The sequence below is a fragment of the Octopus bimaculoides genome, chromosome 22, assembly GCF_046866305.1.
Source record: "Octopus bimaculoides isolate indiv1 chromosome 22, ASM4686630v1, whole genome shotgun sequence".
NCBI lineage: Eukaryota > Metazoa > Mollusca > Cephalopoda > Octopoda > Octopodidae > Octopus > Octopus bimaculoides.
The window spans coordinates 26,729,231-26,747,948 of record NC_142949.1 but is presented as its reverse complement, the minus strand read 5'-3'; the positions used below and the strand labels follow the sequence as shown (position 1 = coordinate 26,747,948).

At 36.1% G+C, this 18,718-nt stretch overlaps 1 protein-coding gene and 1 long non-coding RNA gene across 3 annotated transcripts in view; one reads left to right on the top strand and one right to left on the bottom strand.

Annotated features, from left to right (window-relative positions):
* Positions 1-16,144, top strand: part of LOC106881183 (transmembrane emp24 domain-containing protein eca) — a 23,730-nt gene extending 7,586 nt beyond the window's left edge. Inside the window, exons 2-5 of one of the 2 annotated variants that reach the window (XM_014931473.3) lie at positions 572-687; positions 13,632-13,736; positions 13,911-14,057; positions 15,668-16,144. In XM_014931473.3, coding sequence (XP_014786959.1) covers positions 572-687; positions 13,632-13,736; positions 13,911-14,057; positions 15,668-15,817 — 518 coding nt within the window. In that variant the 3' untranslated portion in view covers positions 15,818-16,144. Of the gene's footprint in view, positions 1-571; positions 688-2,379; positions 2,496-13,631; positions 13,737-13,910; positions 14,058-15,667 lie in introns of both variants that reach the window. The other variant, XM_014931474.3, reaches the window with a different exon arrangement.
* Positions 9,282-18,718, bottom strand: part of LOC106881184 (uncharacterized) — a 9,552-nt gene continuing 115 nt past the window's right edge. The window contains exons 1-3 of the long non-coding RNA XR_001410824.3: positions 18,629-18,718; positions 17,717-17,874; positions 9,282-9,494 (exon numbers count right to left, since the gene is read on the bottom strand). The exon at positions 18,629-18,718 is cut by the window's right edge and continues 115 nt beyond it. This is a non-coding gene — a long non-coding RNA (uncharacterized LOC106881184). The remainder of the gene's footprint in view (positions 9,495-17,716; positions 17,875-18,628) is intronic.

Here is an 18,718-nt window from a genome sequence, read left to right as displayed (position 1 = left end):
GACCTCTTGAACAAATGAAAACATCATGATAATTCATGAACTGATCTTGGAGGACCGTCACCAAGCAATTGACAAACTTGTTGATATGACTGATGTGTCCTGGAGCTCCTGCCAACGAATTTTGAGCAAGGAATTGCGAACGAAATGAGTTGCAGCAAAATTTGTGTCTTGCTTGCTCACAGAAGATCAAAAGCAGTCTTGACTGAATGCGTGTTGTGAACTGAAAGACCAGTTGGACGTTGATCAGGACCTTTTTTTTTTTTTGAAGGTCATCATTGGTGATGAAAGCTGCTGCTATGGAATTTGCAGATGTGGAAGAGGTGGAGGAGTTAAAAGGCATCACTTTGCAAGAATTCCAGTACTGCTTCCAACAGTGGAAAACGTGTCTGAACTGATGCATTGCTTCAAATGGGGGAATGCTTTGAAGGCGATAGAAGTGTAAACACGTAAAACTAAGTGAATGAAATAACATTGCAAAATTCCGGTTTCTTTTGGGTACCCACTCGTACATATATTGGTTGTTTTGAATTGATTAGGACATGTAATATGATTGATTTTCACCCATTTTCAGGCAAGTATAAAGTTGAGATTTTTGACAAGAATGTAAATAAATATGTACCAACCGTTCATGGGTTGGGCATACACGTTGAAGTGAAAGATCCTGAAGACAAAGTTGTTCTGTCAAGGGTAAGACTTTATGAAGTAATATTGTTTTTGTTGCTTTGTTAGCCTCTTTCAACAGGTAATGCTCATCTGTAACGTAGACAAGACACTCATTTAGGTCCCTTTCAGTTTACTGCTGGCAAAACCCTCAATGTTTATTACTGCTGTTGCAAATATGGTTCCTAATTGACAACTCTGTAATTTGTTAATTAGACAAGGATTATTATTCATTTTGGTTTTTAACTTCTACACTGACATAAAAAGAAATATGTTAGATGATAGGTTTTTGCATTTAAACTTAAAGCAAAAACTGAAGGGTATGGTGATTAAATGAGACAAGTTCCACCCCTTCTCGTTAAGGGTTAGTTGGCATACTTATGGAATTCCCAGATATGTCTTTGGGCAAAGATAAACTTGTTCCTGGTCTCATTTATGTTGGAGCCATTCATCTGACAGTTTAACAATTTTTACACTCTCCATCATCATTAACCCCTGGACATTACTGTCCTGAGTCTAAGGACTCATAGGGCCAGTTCCCTAGTTTCCATGGTGTATAAGTGACCGAGACCATGAGATTCTCTTTCAACAAGAACGCTAGTCCATTGTAGGGTTATCCATTTTCAGCTGAGTGAACTGGAGAAATATGAAATGAAGTGTTTTACTCAAGAACACAACACGCTGACCAGGTTGGGAATGAAAGCCATGATTTTGTAATGTCCTAACCGGTAAGCTATGTGCCTTTAATTCAACTTCAATAAAATTGCTCCAGATCACTTTGTCTTTTCATCTCCTCATATATACCATCTAAACACCACCCAGCCATCTGCCAAAATTTCAACATCTACAAATCATAATAGGTGCAGTGTTAACTCACCAACCATGCAACAAACTCATTTAGGCAGGAAACTTACCAAATATCCACTCACCCTGACTGAAAAAAATCTCTCTTTCTTCTCCCTAAAAGACCCCCCCCCCCTGCCATTGTCACTCTCCAAACCTAATTCTTTTGTCATCATCTCACTCACAAGGTGTTGGTCAGAGTACCATGCAGTCAGTTGGAAGTGAGAACTGCCAAGTGAACTTCTTAACTAAACAGACCTACCTTCATCTCTACAGACAGGCTTGTGCCCCATATAGACAGGCCTTTATAAAATTATATTTAAAAGCCAAAATGAAAAAAAAAACAAAAACCTTATTTGTTAAATCAAGAAACACCAGCACTGTTCTTTAATTTTCATCACTGATTTGTCTATTTTTTCCAGCAGCTATCTCATACCTCCCCCCCCCCCCACACATACATGCATGCATGCATATATATATATATATATATATATATATATATATAAAAATTGTTGTGTGTATATTGATGGTTTTGTGTGAATGTGTTTGTTACATACAAGTAGTCCTCAAGACTCCCTTGTTCAATTTTTGCACTCCTGTAAATTTCAAAAGCCCAAGGAGGAAAAAAACTAAACAGTCAAATCTTGAGGACTGCCTGTGGTTGTTTACTCCATTAATAACAGATTGAAATCTAACAATGATTCTTTTCAGACTGTCTTGTCTATGTCTTTTTTATTTTTTTTATTTTTATTATTTTATTATATACTAACTACATTCCAGCTATCACCATCATTGGGCTACCAGCACCTCTCTCTAGAGTTATTCACTGACTTACATAACATATTTCATTTTGTTTCTACAACTGGTTCCTTGCAGGCAAATACAAAGTACAAGTTTATGACTACGCTGTCAAGGATTACATGCCCCCCGTACAGGATATCGGAATGCATGTAGAAGTGAAAGGCCCAGACGATAACGTTGTTCTCTCAAGGGTGAGTTCTTGTGACAAGGGGAAGTCATCAATTTTTTCGAAGGTGTTCTCTAGTAATTGGTCTCTTAAGAATGGTTTTTTTCCCTCTGTTGCATTATTTCACTGAATTAGGAAGCACTAGATGACCATATCAGGGAATTGCTCTTGCATGGCCTTAGCTGTTATGGCTAAAATGAACAAAATTTCTTCTTCGTTTAATAGCCAAAAAACAAATTTTTCATTTTTCTGTGTCAATATTTTAATATTGACACAACATTTCTGGTCTTTTTCTTTTAGTTTCCAATATTTCTTAGTTTTGTCAAGCATTTTTTAAAATGGATTTTGTGGTTTTATTGTTTTATTTATTTTTTTTTTTTTTCCCTTTATTGACACTGGTTTTACAGGTCTGTAAATTTTTATCTTATAGTTGGTTTCTCTTCTCCTTTGTATTGATAAATAGGACCGATACCTAGTGTCCCTATTTGGTTCTACTGAGACAAGTAGAATAAATGATATGTAAATGTGTGTGTGAGAGAGAGAGAGAGAGAGATTTGTCATACTCCACAATTCTACTTACTGTTGGTTATAACAAAGATAAAAAGTATGAGGTTCACATCTCTATATTATTTGTTACTGTGGTCTAGATACAGTTCATCTGTTGTAAACCTGGTCCTATTCATAATGTAGACTTATATTTAGGAATCACCATCGCAAAAGATGATTGATTTTGTTTTGACTCCTCACATTCTCAATTCAAACCCTACCGAAGCTAACTCTTTGGCCTTCATCCCTCCATAATCAATAAAATACCAACCAAGTACTGAGGTCGATGCAATTGACCCACTCCCTCCATTTCAGGCCTTGTACGTCGTCGTCGTCGTTTAACATCCGCTTTCCATGCTAGCATGGGTTGGACGATTTGACTGAGGACTGGTGAAACCAGATGGCTACACCAGGCTCCAATCTGATCTGGCAGAGTTTCTACAGCTGGATGCCCTTCCTAACGCCAACCACTCAGAGTGTAGTGGGTGCTTTTACGTGCCACCCGCACGAAGGCCAGTCAGGCGGTACTGGCAATGGCCACGCTCAAAATGGTGTATTTTATGTGCCACCTGCACAAGAGCCAGTCCAGGGGCACTGGCAAAAACTATTATCATCATCATGGTAAGGCTGCTAGCTGGCAGAATTGTTAGCATGCCAGACAAAATGCTTAGCAACATTTCGTCTGTCTTTATGTTTTAAGTTCAAATTCTGCCAAGGTTAACTTTGCCTTTCATCCTTTCAGAGTCAGTAAAATAAGTACCAATTGAGCACTGGGGTTGATGTAATCAACTTACCCTGCTCCCACAAAATTGCCAACCTTGTGCCAAAATATGAAACTATTATTATTATCTGCTTATACTGGCAACTGTGATACATTAGGGGCAGAGGAGGGAGGTGACAGTTTTTTGTTGGCTTAAATACTTCCAAAAGAAGACTAATGTTGTTAATCCTCACTATATCTTCTGCTATCTTTTGTTGTGTATATTTTAAGGCCAACCTCAGTAAATTTACAAATGTATGCTCAATAATAAAAAATTAGTTCCTAGCTGCCATCCATATTCTTCTGATGTTTCTACAATTTTCTTCACTTAATTCTTTCAGTTTGAGTGGTAAAATGTTATGTCATGTGTTCTTTATTCAGGGTTAAACATTGATATTCAGGAACAGTATTAGACCTGAAGTAGTTTATCTTCTCCCTCTGTCACTTTCCCCCTGTCTTACTGTTGGTTGTACATTCTGATTTAGTTTGTAGTGATGGATCTCTGAAGGTAATGTTAGTGAGGTACATTCCTGCTCTTTACTCAATAGAACTATCCCCTACTTATTGTAAGAGATTCCATATTCCACAGACAATTGTACCCTTAATATTTGGCAGGTTCAGCATGATACTGTGACAGGAATTGGCCCTTTGAATTGCAGGTACACTCCACCTAACAAGGACTATGGTAGAAGGCACTGCCCAAAGTAGAGCTGTGTAGGATAAATCTAGAGACCACACGATTGTGAAACAAAATTCATCATCATTCAATCACATGTCTATGCTCCCTTATTTGATGAAATTGGGGTATTATTGAGCATTGTGGTAGTTAGCATGTATCTTTGATGTTAATGAAATATGGGGCAAATGTTAGCTTTCATACTCACCTGGAGACGACAAGGGTAAATAGCTAAATACCTTCACTGAGATTCTGTGTTTATGGACTTGCAGGCTGATCCATCCGAAGCCGGTTTGGAAAGATGAAACAAAAGAAAAATCTTAACCTAAAACCAAAGTGATTAAAACAATTCCATCATCATCATCATCATCGTTGTCGTTTAACGTCTGCTTTCCATGCTAGCATGGGTTGGAGGATTTGACTGAGGACTGGTGGACCAGGAGGCGACACCAGGCTCCAATCTGATTTGGCAGAGTTTCTACAGCTGGATGCCCTTCCTAACGCCAAGTCCATGTTGGTGACAATAAAACTTAGAAGTAATATGAGACCAAAAAGGGTAACAAATTCACCCAGACTATCTTGCTAGCAATAAAGGACTGACAAAGTATCTTGTGGAGATGAAATAGTACAGTTAAAGAAAGGTTTGTAAGACTGAATTTGAGAAGACGAAGGGAATGGCAGATACTTTCTCATGGAATCAGTCTTGTGATCATTCTTTGAGCTAGAGATATTTTACCTGTGACCTATATTCATAATGCCTAATGTTATTTAACTTTTAAATTCTTATCAATTACAAGTAGTTCTTGCTTTTTGAATTCCTCACAAGAATTTTCTGTTGCAAAATTGCAAAATTTAATTTTTCAAAATTTGACATACTTCAGTGTGTGCTACCTTCCTTGTCCCTCCTTCCCTCCCAATGCAGTGTCCAAGCAGATGAATATGCAGTTGTCATCTAAACCAAAGGCCTAATTGTTCGAGCAAAAATTGGCACCACCATATTTGACTCAATTCAGTGTTCTCATTCAGCAAGCAGTTAATGAGACATCTTGAACTGTTTTCCTTTGCTCTGGGAAAAACCTCCTGCTGCACAAAATCATTATTAACCCTTTAACAATTAAGCCAGCCATATCCAGCCCAAATGTTCTATCTGCTTTGTCTTCATACTAGCCAGATCTGGCTTATCACACTTACCTTAAAATGTCATTCTAAAAATATACAATTATATCGTCCAAGTATTGAAGCTGTGAGATAATGCATGATTAATTCAAAATAATGCGAATAAATAAGCATCACATCTGACAGAGGAATTTGAATGCTAAAGGGTTAATGAGCAATGATTTATAATGAATGAACTCTTAAAGTCAAGAACTACTTTTGATTTCTTAGTTCCAACATATTGAATTTTAAGAACTCACCTTGAGAATAAACAAAGAAACAAGACACAAACTCTTTCTCAACTTTAAAAGAACATTTCAAATTTTTCAGATTTATTGTTGTTGTTGTTGTTGTTGTTTTTTAGCCCCAGGTCAGTCCTGATCTAGCAGACCTATGATCAAAGATATTCAATCATGACCATCCCCATCCATTTATTCTTTTTCCTAAGTTGGGAGGGTGTGGATACAGGAGGTGTTTGGCTGCTATTTCTAGCAGGCTGGGCTTACACATGAACACAGCAGCTGCACCAGTCATTTGGGCTACTTTAACCCTTGTACCTTACTTTGAGGTTTTGTACTCATGGCAGAAGCGATCATCATCATTATTATTATTAGTGGAAAATATCCCTTATATGTTAAGTTGTAAGTTCTATTGTTTCAAACCCTGATTGACCACTGCTGCTCAAGCAGAGCTATGCAAACTAAGCTGATAATAACTTGGCTCAATTTGAGCCATGAAGTGTGTTATTGTTCACATTGAGTTAATGTGGTTAGAGTGGACACAGTTCAAAGTAAGCAGAGCCTACAAAGGTTGCACAACTTGGATGATGAATGCGTGTGTGTTGGCTTAAATGAAAGAGATGCAAGGAGTGATTAAACTGAGCAAATGGATAGAAGTGGGAACTATATCAACAACCAACAGTGATGGGGGTTATTCAGGCAGTTGAGGGGAGATATTACAGCTGAAGTAGCAGAAATGGTAAGGAGATCGAATCTAATGAAAGGAGAGGGCTTTATTTTTTCTTTATTGGCATGGCTGTGTGGTAAGAAGTTTGCTTCCCAACCACACGGTTTCTTCAGTCCCACGACATGGCATTTTAGTTAGGTGTCTTCTACTATAGCCTCAGGCTGATCAAAGCCTTGAGAGTGGATTTAATAGACAGAAACTGAAAGAAGCCTTTAGATGTGTATATACATATATATATGTGTGTGTTTGTATGTATATGTATGTGTCTTTGTGTTTGTGTCTGTCTCCTCCATTGCTTGACAACTGGTGTTTATATATGTTCCCATAGCTTAGGAGTTTAGTAAAAGAGAGAAGTAGAATAGATACCAAACTTTAAAAAAAGAACACAAGTACTGGGGTTAACATGTTTGATTAAAACCCTTCAAGATGGTGCCCCAGCATGGTCACAGTCCAACTGACTGAAACAAGTAAAAGATAAAAAAAAGCTAGCGATTTAGTCAGAGGAGGAAGGGTGGTGCTCATCCTTTTGTAGGGTTTCAAGACTAGTCTAGGGTGAAAGGGAAGAAGAATCTATCATTGGCTCCCTGGTTACTACAATAATAAACAGTGCATGGTTCTAGGTAGCAAAATAGCCTCAAATTTGGGACCTGCTTCCAAGTGCAGATTCTACAAAAGGTACCCAAGGGCCAGGTGGAGGTGTTAAATGAGGTGGTAATGAATTAAGTCCACAACACTGATACTTACTAATTAAGTCTGCTTCATCAGAGCTGACAACAAAAACTACTCAGTAACGATTCACCTGCATTGAAACAGTCGTTTTCTTCCTTTTTGTTAATTTTTGAATTGTATTTTTAAATGATAATTTTGTCTTTTTTTTTTTTTTGCACAATCTATTTTAATTAATTAATTTGGTTTCGTAAAAACAAATTCTTTAATTCTAGTTTTTTTTTTTTAATAAGATGTTCTGATAACTTAGATAAAAGTAGTAGTAGTAGTAGTAGTAGTAGTAGTAGTAGTAGTAGTAGTAGTAGTAGTAATAGTAGTAGTAGTAGTAATAGCAGTGGTAGTCTGAACAGTTAACATGTTAGACAATAGACAATGCTAATCTATCAATGTATGTCTTGTTTACCATTGTGTGTATGTACACACACACACATGTGTATGTATGTATGTAAATATATATATATATATATATACACATATATAGTATGTGTTGACTGAAATTTATGGTTTACGTTTATTTCTTGAGCTAGGATCATTTCAGCACTAAATGGAATATACATTTCATGAATGATCATCATCATCATTTAACACCCATTTTTTTTTTTAATGCTGGCATGGGTTGGATAGTTTAACTGGAACTGGTAGGCTGCAGAGCTACACCAGGCTCCAGTCATCTACTTTGGCATGGTTTCTACAGCCAACCACTTTACAAAGTGTACTGGATACTTTTTTTATGTGACGCCAGCACAAGTGCTTTTAACATGAATATAAATCAATTTGTAATATTACATGTTAATGTAGACCACATGCATCTCTTCAAAATTTCTAAAGTAATTCTTTAGAAACTTTGTCTGAGGAAATGCAAAATGGTCTACATTGTATACTCCATTATAGTGTTACACAAATGCAACCAAAGTATCAAATGCAATGCCATAAATCTCACTCTCCGACCTAATATACTGTGCAACATATTACCCCTGGAATTTCAGTCTGTATGGACAGTTTTCTTTAGGATAAACTGCCTGCCCACACATGCTGTGTTAACCAGCATTTACAAGATTGCCTAGGAACCAGCCCAGATTTATTAACCTACCCCTATCTCACACATACACACTCTCTAAAAAATTTTATATTGAAGTTTCCTATTTTGTTTAATGTACTAATTAGTTAATTAATGTGCTAATTTAATGCTATGTTAATATATTTTATAATTTATGTTAATTTATTGTTTATTGATGTGTTATGTTACTGTGGTAATTAGTTTGTGTTTGTTTGTTACTGTGCTAATTGTTGCTGTGTAAATTTATTGTTGTGCTATTTTCTGTCTTGCTGTGATAATTAATTTAATGTTGTTGTTAATTTGTATATTGCTGTGATAATTTGTGGCTGTGTAAATTTATTGTTGTGCTATTTTCTGTCTTGCTGTGATAATTAATTTAATGTTGTTGTTAATTTGTATATTGCTGTGATAATTTGTGGCTGTGTCAAAAGACTTCCAACTCGCTAGGCTCCATTTAGTCAAGCTTGCTTAGATTTGTCTCAGTCCATCATGCCATCCATCAAGACCACACATAACATTTGCAAGACAAGCAGGCTAGCATCCAGTCTCCCCCCATCTGTATATGGATAAAATTGGGAGAGGGAATTTCTACCAGGTTCTAATTAGTGGATAGAGGAATAACCTTTAGATATAGAGGTTAGCAGTAAATGTGAAAATAAGCTATCCTTGACCAATTACAAGTTGTGTGTTGTCCTCTGCCAGCATGCAACAACTGGTGCTGGTTTGTTTACATCCCCATGATCTAGTGGTTTGGCAAGAGAAACTGATAGCATAAGTTTGAGGCTTAAACATAAGGACTGGGTTGATTTATTCAACTAAACCCTTCAAGGTGGTACTCCAGCTTGGCTGCAGTTCAATAAGTGAAGCAAACAAAAGACAAAATATAACTAATAACAAGCAAGTCATGTGAAATTAACAAGGTATATATATATTTGCGTATTTGTTGCAATTACTTTATTAAATTCTAGTGAGCAATGCACAGCCCCATAACAAATACAAACACAACATTTGGACACGTAAGAAGTACAATGGACAACTTCTCTATTCTAAATTATTGTCATAAATTGAGAAGTGACATTGAGTGAGTTTCCTTTGAAAATGTCGGCTGGTGTTACTTACTTGTTGGTGTTTTCATATTCTGAAAGAGAAAAAAAGAGAAAACTGTTTTTACTATATACAACCCAGCTGCTATTAAAAGAATGAAAGAGAATTTCTAGATGTTTTTCTTTGTCAGATATGTGGCCCATGTGAATCTAAGTAACCCACAAGCTTAACTTATCTTAGATATCTGTCATCTTATCCAGCACAATATTAGACGAGTGTCGTTTGGGTATAAAACAAAGTGTGTGGTTATTGTTTGTGGATAGAGAGTGATACCAGGGAATACAAGGGAGCCTCTACATGTTAGAAATAGCAGCCAAATCTCTCTTAAATCATACTACTGATTTTAAAAAGAAAAGGTCATTAGATATTGTAACTTGAAATACTCATTAGTCCATCAGCCCTGATCCAGTAAATTTATAATCAAAGATAAACCATCCAGTCTTTTTCAAAATGGTGGGAGTGTAAAGTGAAGGACACTTGGCTATTATTTCCACTAGTTCATATGACCATAAAAGTTCCCTTTTATTTAAAATGGTTGTTGTTTATGAGAATGTGGATATGGACATCACATTGTAGCTTCTCTCTCTCGGGGTGGATTTTTGGTGGTGTTCACTTTATATCACACTTTGTGATCAATGGTGCAGGTGTAGCTATGTGGTAAGAAGTTTGCTCCCCAAACACATGGTTCTGGGCTCAGTCCCTCTGCATGGCACCTTGGGCAAATGTTGTCTACTATAGCCTCAGGCTGACCAAAGCCTTGTGAGTGGATTTGGTAGACGGAAACTGAAAGAAACCCATCGTGTGTGTGTATCTTTGTGTCTATGTGTTTGTCCCCCCATCACTGCTTGACCACTGGTGTTGGTGTGTTTATGTCCCTGTGACTTAACAGTTTGACAAACGAGACCTGATAGAATACGTACCAGGTTTTAAAAAAAAATTAGTGCTGGGGGTTGATTCATTTGACTAAAGATTCTTTAATTCAGGTCCCCAGCATAGTCACAGTCAAATGACTGAAACAAGTGAAAGATAAAAGATTAAAGGTTTTCAAGCAGATCATCCACTGGTTCATTACAAGAGAGACAAGGGATAATCTCAAGCATAAATTGTCACTCTTGATAGAGGCTTTTGCAACCACACACATTCACATTCAAAAGAATGATGAGCTTTTTCCACAATATTTCTGTCTACTAAATTTGAGACTCACAAGGTCTTGCTCAACTGGAGGCTGTGTTAGAAAGACACTTGCTGTGCAATGTGTGATTTGAACCCAACATCTCATTGTTACTAAACAAACTTCATAACCACACAACCATGCTGTACTTATAATAATAAAAATTATTCAAGCATTATTACATCAATGTGAAATTCAAAACTGGAAGTGATAAATCTACTATAATTGGAACAGCAGACTTGTAGACTAGACATATGACATGTCGACTAGAGGTCAGTTGAAATTAGGACTTGAGCAGTGAAGGGTCAAGAACAAGGGTTGTATGAGTGCATGTTCCTAATATTTTCTAGTTATCTTTTTAATGTGCCCTGAATTTGAATATGTTAATCATTGTGTTGTGATTTCTTTTTTGTTGTCTGCTTTTATGCTGGTATTTTCTTTGAGTAATTTATTCATTAAACAGTTTTTAGTTTTCTGTGTCAACCATTGTACACTCTTGTACATTTATTTAATGATTTTTCTCATCTCTGCTTCAGCAAATACAGGTAAATAGAGGCTATGCTTTGCTGATGAGGTTGTAATAACACTAAAACATGTTAAGAATTGTCTTACCAAAATAATGAAACAAAAGAGTATTGTTTGTTGACTTTGTCTTGCAATTAATTTTTTGATGTTCTTTGCATTGGATATATCAACTCTTATTCAGTGGTTTTCAAACAGAAAAATAGCAGGGTCCTCCTCAAATTGGCATACTTCCATATCATTGTTTTTTCACCCTTGTGTTTGAGAAGTTTGAAAATTTGGAAACTGTCTTGATTTTTATTAAACATGGCAATTTGTGTTTCCAACCTTCAGTCTTCATGGCCCATCCCTCAGCCCTGATAAACATTGCACTAACTTAATATATTCTAAATCATTTATTAAGCAAGTAAAAGAAACCTGTTTGTATATTATAAAGTATCTTCTAAAACTTAGACTTTTTAACTACTACTACAAACACCAGACAAGTGAGCCTCTAGGTGGACACTATATCTGCTAGAACTAGCAGCCAACTTTCAGATACCATATTATCTAAAGAATGGAAGGACACATTGAATATACAGAAAAACATGATGATCATGACTAGAAAGTCTTTGGTTATAGGTTTGTTAAGCAACAACACCACTTCCTGATTGCACACATATACAAAATTTTGATTCTTGTCATTATGTGATTGTTGTTATCATGAACTGCTTTGTGGTGTTGAAGATGTTCTAGAGATATTATTGGTTTCAAGATGTTTTGGCAGAGGGTAAAACTCAAAAGGATTAGGGCATTATACCCAAGGCCTTGCAATGCTAAAGAAACCTGCTGATGGCATGTAAAACTTACCCTGGTGTCATGCAAATGGCACCCATGCCAGTGGCACGTAAAAGCACCCATTACACTCTCGGAATGGTTGACATTAGGAAGGGCATCCAGCTGTAGAAAAACCATACCAAATCAGACTGGAGTCTGGTGCAGCCTTCCAGTGTGCCAGCCCAGTCAAACCGTCCAACCCATGCTATGGACAACGGGCGTTAAATGATGATGATGTTCCTGCTGTTTAATTAGTGATTTATTAACAATCTAAGATAGTGTAGATGGCTAGGTTGATTTGGAAACCAGATATTTAACCAAGAGTTTGGTGGATCTTATCCCTTTAACAGTAGCATCTAGTGTCCCATGGGCAATATGTATAAAACTGGCTCTGCTGTTGTAAAGTACAGATGAGGGATTTGCAGCCTCTTGCTGTTTATAGTGATTAAATGTTTGTGATACTGAAAAGACTTAGTAGGGATCATGGAAAGTGTATTCCCACCAGACATATACAATTCACTCAGTCATTCAGATCTAGAAATGTAATTAACTCTACCTTTTATCTCAATACATTTAGAAACTGAAGGGGTATTTGAAGTCTCAACCTCAATACTCTGTAGGAAGCAAGAGATGCATTTTATGTCTGGCTGAGAGGTATAACATTCCAATGCATCTGATTAAGCAAAAACTTGAAATTCTGTCTGTGTGTAGACATATGAACAAATTTCTCTGGGCAAATTCTAGCAGCAGAATAGATGACCATAAACCCTATTCCAAACAAACCATTGACTATAGATACATAACAACAAGATACTGTAGTAATTTCTTCTCTTTATAGAGAATATATGATGTATTATTACTGCATCATATACTTAACTACCACTGTTTCTCAGACAGTAGTCTCTCTCTTTCTCATCTGTTATGAATGAGAAACAGACTGGTCATTTCTACATAGATATCCCCCATCTACCCATCAACAGCTCATCAATCCTCCACTGCCCATACTCCAGCTGTTATTACTTGACCAAAGCTGACCTTTAAAAATTGCTAATTCATCGTATTCTGTGCTTAACATTCCCCAAAACCCTTGTCAGGTCCTGCAAGTTCTGTTATATTTTTTTATTACTTGAAAGATTCCATGTAGCAATAAACTCTTAGTAGCAACTGAATGAATCTTTATCTTTGAACATTTTATGTTTGTGTGTATGCATGCATGTATGCATAAACAAAAGATGGGTGAAAATGCTCAATAATACTAAGGGAATTATTGTAATATTTTTACACAAAGAGACAAAAACAAATTTTCATTTAAATAATTGTGAATATAAATGTATACATACATATACACACACAGGTACAATGTTGAATATATTTGGAACCTTTGGTTCCAAATCTTCTCTAAGTTATTGATTTTTCCAAACTAGGGTTGGTTACCTTGGTCAACACACTCTAAATTAAATATTAAATTTACTTAAATAATTAACTGAAATACAGATACCTGTACATTTGTGCACATAATATGAAGTTCTGGACCATTAGTGTTCAAACAGAAAATTAGTGGTTGGCATTGTACCAGTGTGTTTTGTGTGTGTGTATATTAGATAGATAGTGTATTAGTGTATATAATGTATGTATAATGTAAATGTGTTTCCCTTGTTTCAGACTTATGCTGCTGAAGGCAGGTTTACATTCACATCTCATTTAGCAGGTGAACATTTAGTATGTCTTCACTCCAATTCCTCTGCTTGGTTTTCCAGTGGTCAGTTGGTAAGTCCTACCAATTTTCTTTTATTTTTTTATTCTTTGTTGTTTTTGTTTCTTCTTCTTTTTCTTGTCTCCACTTCCTATTATGGGGAAAAAACAAACAAAAAACAAACCCCCAAAAAACCAATTCTGTTCTTAAAATACTGGCATACTGACAAGTTTGTTGTGTCTTTTCAGAGGGTCCATCTTGACATCCAGGTTGGTGAACATGCTATTGATTATACACAAATTCAAACAAAAGATAAGTTGAGTGAACTGGAACTACGAATTCGGCAATTGTTGGATCAAGTGGAACAGGTTACTAAAGAACAAAATTACCAACGGGTGAGTATCTTGTATGATTGGCTCTAGTGTGAGTCTCTTTTCTGTTTAACTCAGGACTGAGTACCAAACCAAAGAGTGTCTTGGTATCTCTCTTGCACTTGTTTGATTCATTCAAGAAACAACTAAGTTTCTTTCTTTTACACAGTTCAGCCTATACAAGTTAACCCTTTCGTTACTGTATTTATTTTGAGATACTCTGTGTTTCTTTCAATTACTTTAAATATAACAAAGAATTTAGTAAAATAACTTAGTTATCATTGTTAGTGTTAGGAACATAAATTATGACTAAGGTTTGGTGGAAGATTTTAATTCAAAACTTTTGAAAACAACATTTGTACTCAAAGCCAGAGCCGGTTTCAGCCGGGTTGGTAATGAAAGGGTTAATGTATGAAAGCGAAAATAGGAATTTTGGAAAGAAGTATCTATAAATGTAGTTTTTAAACATCGAGAGGCTATGGAAGTCCATCAGGGTAAAATACTAAAATACAGGTGAAAAAAAATTATCGAGAACCACTGCTTTAAATACTGAATCCAAATCTTGCCAAGACCAGCTGTGTCTTTCATCCTTTCCCCACTCCACAATAATAAAAGAAAAAGTTTCAAGCCTTGTGCTGATGGTAGAAAATTATTCTGGTATATTCTCCAGTGGATTGCTAGAACTATCTGAACATGGAATAAAATACTTTGCAGTTTTCAGTTGGGTCTCTCTGTACTCAGAGCCAAAAAACCAACTGTGGCACCACCTTAAAGTATTCCGTCAAATGAATCCATCCCAGTTCTTATTCAATCAGTCATTTCAGCCAAACCACCAAGTTACAAGGCTGTAAACAAACTACTACTACTTATCATAGTTTCTGTCTATCAAATTCATTCACAAGGCTTTGGTTGGTCTGTGGTTTTAGTAGACACTTGCCCAAGGTGCCATACAGTGGGACTGAACCCAAAATCAGATATTTGCAAAGTAAGCTTCTTTACTACTGCTTTTTCTTTTTATGTATGTGTAAAATTCTTTCTAATTCATCAAGGGCCACGGTGAACTGCATTGTTGGGTCAGAGTGAAATTTATTTTATTGGCACGTAAAAGCACCCACTACACTCTTGGAGTGGTTGGCGTTAGGAAGGGTGTCCAGCTGTAGAAACTCTGCTAAATCAGATTGGAGCCTGGTGTAGCCATCTGGTTCACCAGTCCTCAGTCAAATCGTCCAACCCATGCTAGCATGGAATGCGGACGTTAAACGATGTTGATGATGTCAGACAAGAGTTATGTACCTTCCTCTGCGACGCACACCACAAACTTATGGCTGTGGCCACAGTCTACTGGCTGAAATAGATACTTGCTTCCTGGTTTGTCATGAATTAACCCTTTAGCATTTAAACCACCCATATCTAGCCACAATATTCTACCTGTTTTATATTCAAACTGGCCATATCTGGACTCTTATATCAACTTTACAATATCATTCTAAAATTAGCAGTTACCTCTTCAAAACCTCAAAGCTACAACATAATACATGACTAATACAAAACAATGTGAATAAACAAACATTACTTTTGACAGAATAATGTGAATGCTAAAGGGTTAAATTTTTCTTTCCTTCTTCTAATTGCAGTTTCGTGAAGAAAGGTTCCGAATGACCAGTGAAAGCACCAATCAGAGAGTTTTATGGTGGTCTATTGCTCAAACCATTATCCTTATTATAACAGGGTTCTGGCAGATGAGACACTTAAAGAGTTTCTTTGAGGCAAAGAAACTTGTTTAATTCTATTTTCATCATGGAGAAAAAAAACCTTTATGAACATTTTTTTTTTTTTTTTAATGAACTTAATTTTACTAAATTATTTAAATATTTTAACCCTTAGTATTGGAAGAGTTAACTTGTTTTTGTTTATTTATATTTTTTGTTTTTGTTTTCTGATCTGATCCTCTTCCTCCTCCTCATACCATCATTGTACATTTTCTCAAACATCTCTGTTGTAACACACGATGCCAACAAAGAGTCAAAAAAAAAAGTGTTTTCCCCATTTTTCATAGTTGGTCTGAGAAAAGAAAAAAAAAAGAGAATTTCAAAAATAAAAATAAAAATGTTTTTCAGGGTTTTTCTTTTCTTTTCTTTTTACTTTCGGAATTATTTCAACAGACAACAAAAGGTCTAATATTCTCCTATCCTTCCTTAATACCGGTTCCCATATGCTGTTCATATCTGCACTCGGTCTGCTTAGGAGGTTGTTGTGTCCTTGTATATGTGTTGCTTCATTTAGTTTTCATATTTTCCAGTAGTGTCTATTATTTTAACTTTATCCCACTCTCCACTCCAATTATGAAGAAAAGAGAGGATGAAACTGATAAACTGTCCAGTCTGTCTGCCCGATGTGAAAGGCCTCTCCGACAAGATATTGCGGCCCATATGACATCAGGACAGTATTCAAAAGTAATACAACACTTTGCAAATATCTCCTTCTAGTAAAACCACCAATAGAAGAGAATATGACCAAGAACTGCGTGTACTCCATCCCATGCAACTGAGGTAGGTTATACAAAGGCGAAACATGCCGCCCCCTCAAAATAAGGGTAGAGGAACATCGCAAAGTTGTGACACAGGGAGATATTGATAAATCGGGTACAGCTGATCATGTGTGGAAAAGTGGAGACCACCTCCCCCTGTGGGATGAAGTTAAAATAATAGACAGAGAATACTACTGGAAAATACGAAAACTAAAAGCAGCAGCACATATGCTAGGACACAACAACCTGAGCAGACCGAGTGCAGATATGAACAGCATATGGGAACTGGTATTAAGGAAGGATAGGAGAATATTAGGCATATGGCGTAGTGGTTAAGAGCATGGGCTACTAACCCCAAGATTCCAAGTTCAATTCCAGGCAGTGACCTGAATAATAATAATAACAACAACATTGAAAAATACCTTAGGAATGAGAACCCAGGTTCGAAATTTCCCCAAGACACTTAATGAAGGCTGGAGGGTATATCAGCCGAAATGTTGTGTTAACAACAAACAAGATGAGGACAAATATCTGTCAAATGTAAATAATGTGCAAGACAGGCGTGTCGGAGGAAACATGTCATGGTAGGAGAGAAATGGGTTCACATGGATGATGGCTCACTTGCAGTCAGTAATTCTGCAAAGAAGGAGGCTTGAAAGTGCCACTATGAGAGGTTGCTAAATGTAGAGAATGCATGGGAGAAGGAGGGCCCAACAGAGGGGCCAAGTATCCAAACTGATAAAGCAATCGGGAAGCACTGCTGAGATGCTTAAGATACCTGGTCACCTGTATAGTTAATCAAGTTGTCTAGAAGGGAGTTGTACCCAATGATTGGTGTGGCAGAATTATACTCAACTGCTACAAAGGTAAGGGTGATTCCCTAGACAGAAATAATTACAGAGGCATCAAATTACTGGACCATGGGTGCCAGTCGTCGAATTTAATTCGATTTTGATTGCCTAAACAGGTCTTCGCAAGCGGAGTTTAGTGTCCAATGAAGGAGGATACGTATGAGGAGGCTGGTATGCCACAGTTCTGATAGTCCACTCCAATATCTGAAGTTGTTTTGGCAATGGTCCTCATTGACAATATTTGGAACCTGTTGGATGAATTACAGTGATGTGTTTCTTATTTCTTTGATACAGTTGAAACATACCTGTAATAAGCTTCTGATTCCATCTGAACTTTCCATTCAAAAGCTCCTGCAACATGTAGAAAGTTGCCAAAGTCTAAATCAGTGTTCTACAAATATGGCCACAACGACTGCATATCTTCTTCATTTCTTGTATCAGTATTTTATCTGCTGTGGGAAATCTAAAAGTAAGAAAAAGAAATTTTTAATTGGTTTGAAGAGAGGAATGTACTGATAATTAAATACTTCTTGCACCATATATATATATATATATATATATATATATATATATATATATATAATAATAATAATAATAATATTAGGGAAAAAATCCAAAATTACAGGTAAAAACTCAATTAAAATCAATTTATTAAAAATTAAAATTAAATTTTCAGAGTAAAATATATATAAATTTAGGGAAAAGAACCAAGGTTCATGAACTCATCGATGAAAATCCACTATCACATATAGAAAAATTAACAATTAAAAGCACAATAAATGAGTATAATATAATACAAAGTAAATATCATAAGATAAAGATGATATTTACTTTGTATTATATTATACTCATTTATTGTGCTTTTACTTAATAATTTTTCTATATGTGATAGGGGATTTTCATCGATGAGTTCATGAACCTTGGTTCTTTTCCCTAAATTTATATATATATATATATATCATCATCATCATCATCATCATTTAATGCCTGTTTTCCAAGCTGGCATCATAAACACACAATAACTTTCCTTCAGCTTCTGTTCACAAAATTCCTCAACAAGGTACACATGGCCCAAGGCTATAGTACAAGACGCTCAAGGTGCCACATCGAGGGACCAATCCAATACCATATGGTTATGAAGTGAACTTCTCAATTACACAGCCATGCCAGCATCTAAACACACACACCTATAATTTAAATCTAATGGAGCTTCTTACCTTGAATCTTAATAATGTTGACTCTGTTTTACTTCACAAAACTGAGATATATTAGATGGGACTATCAATTCAATTCATTGTAGGTTTGCA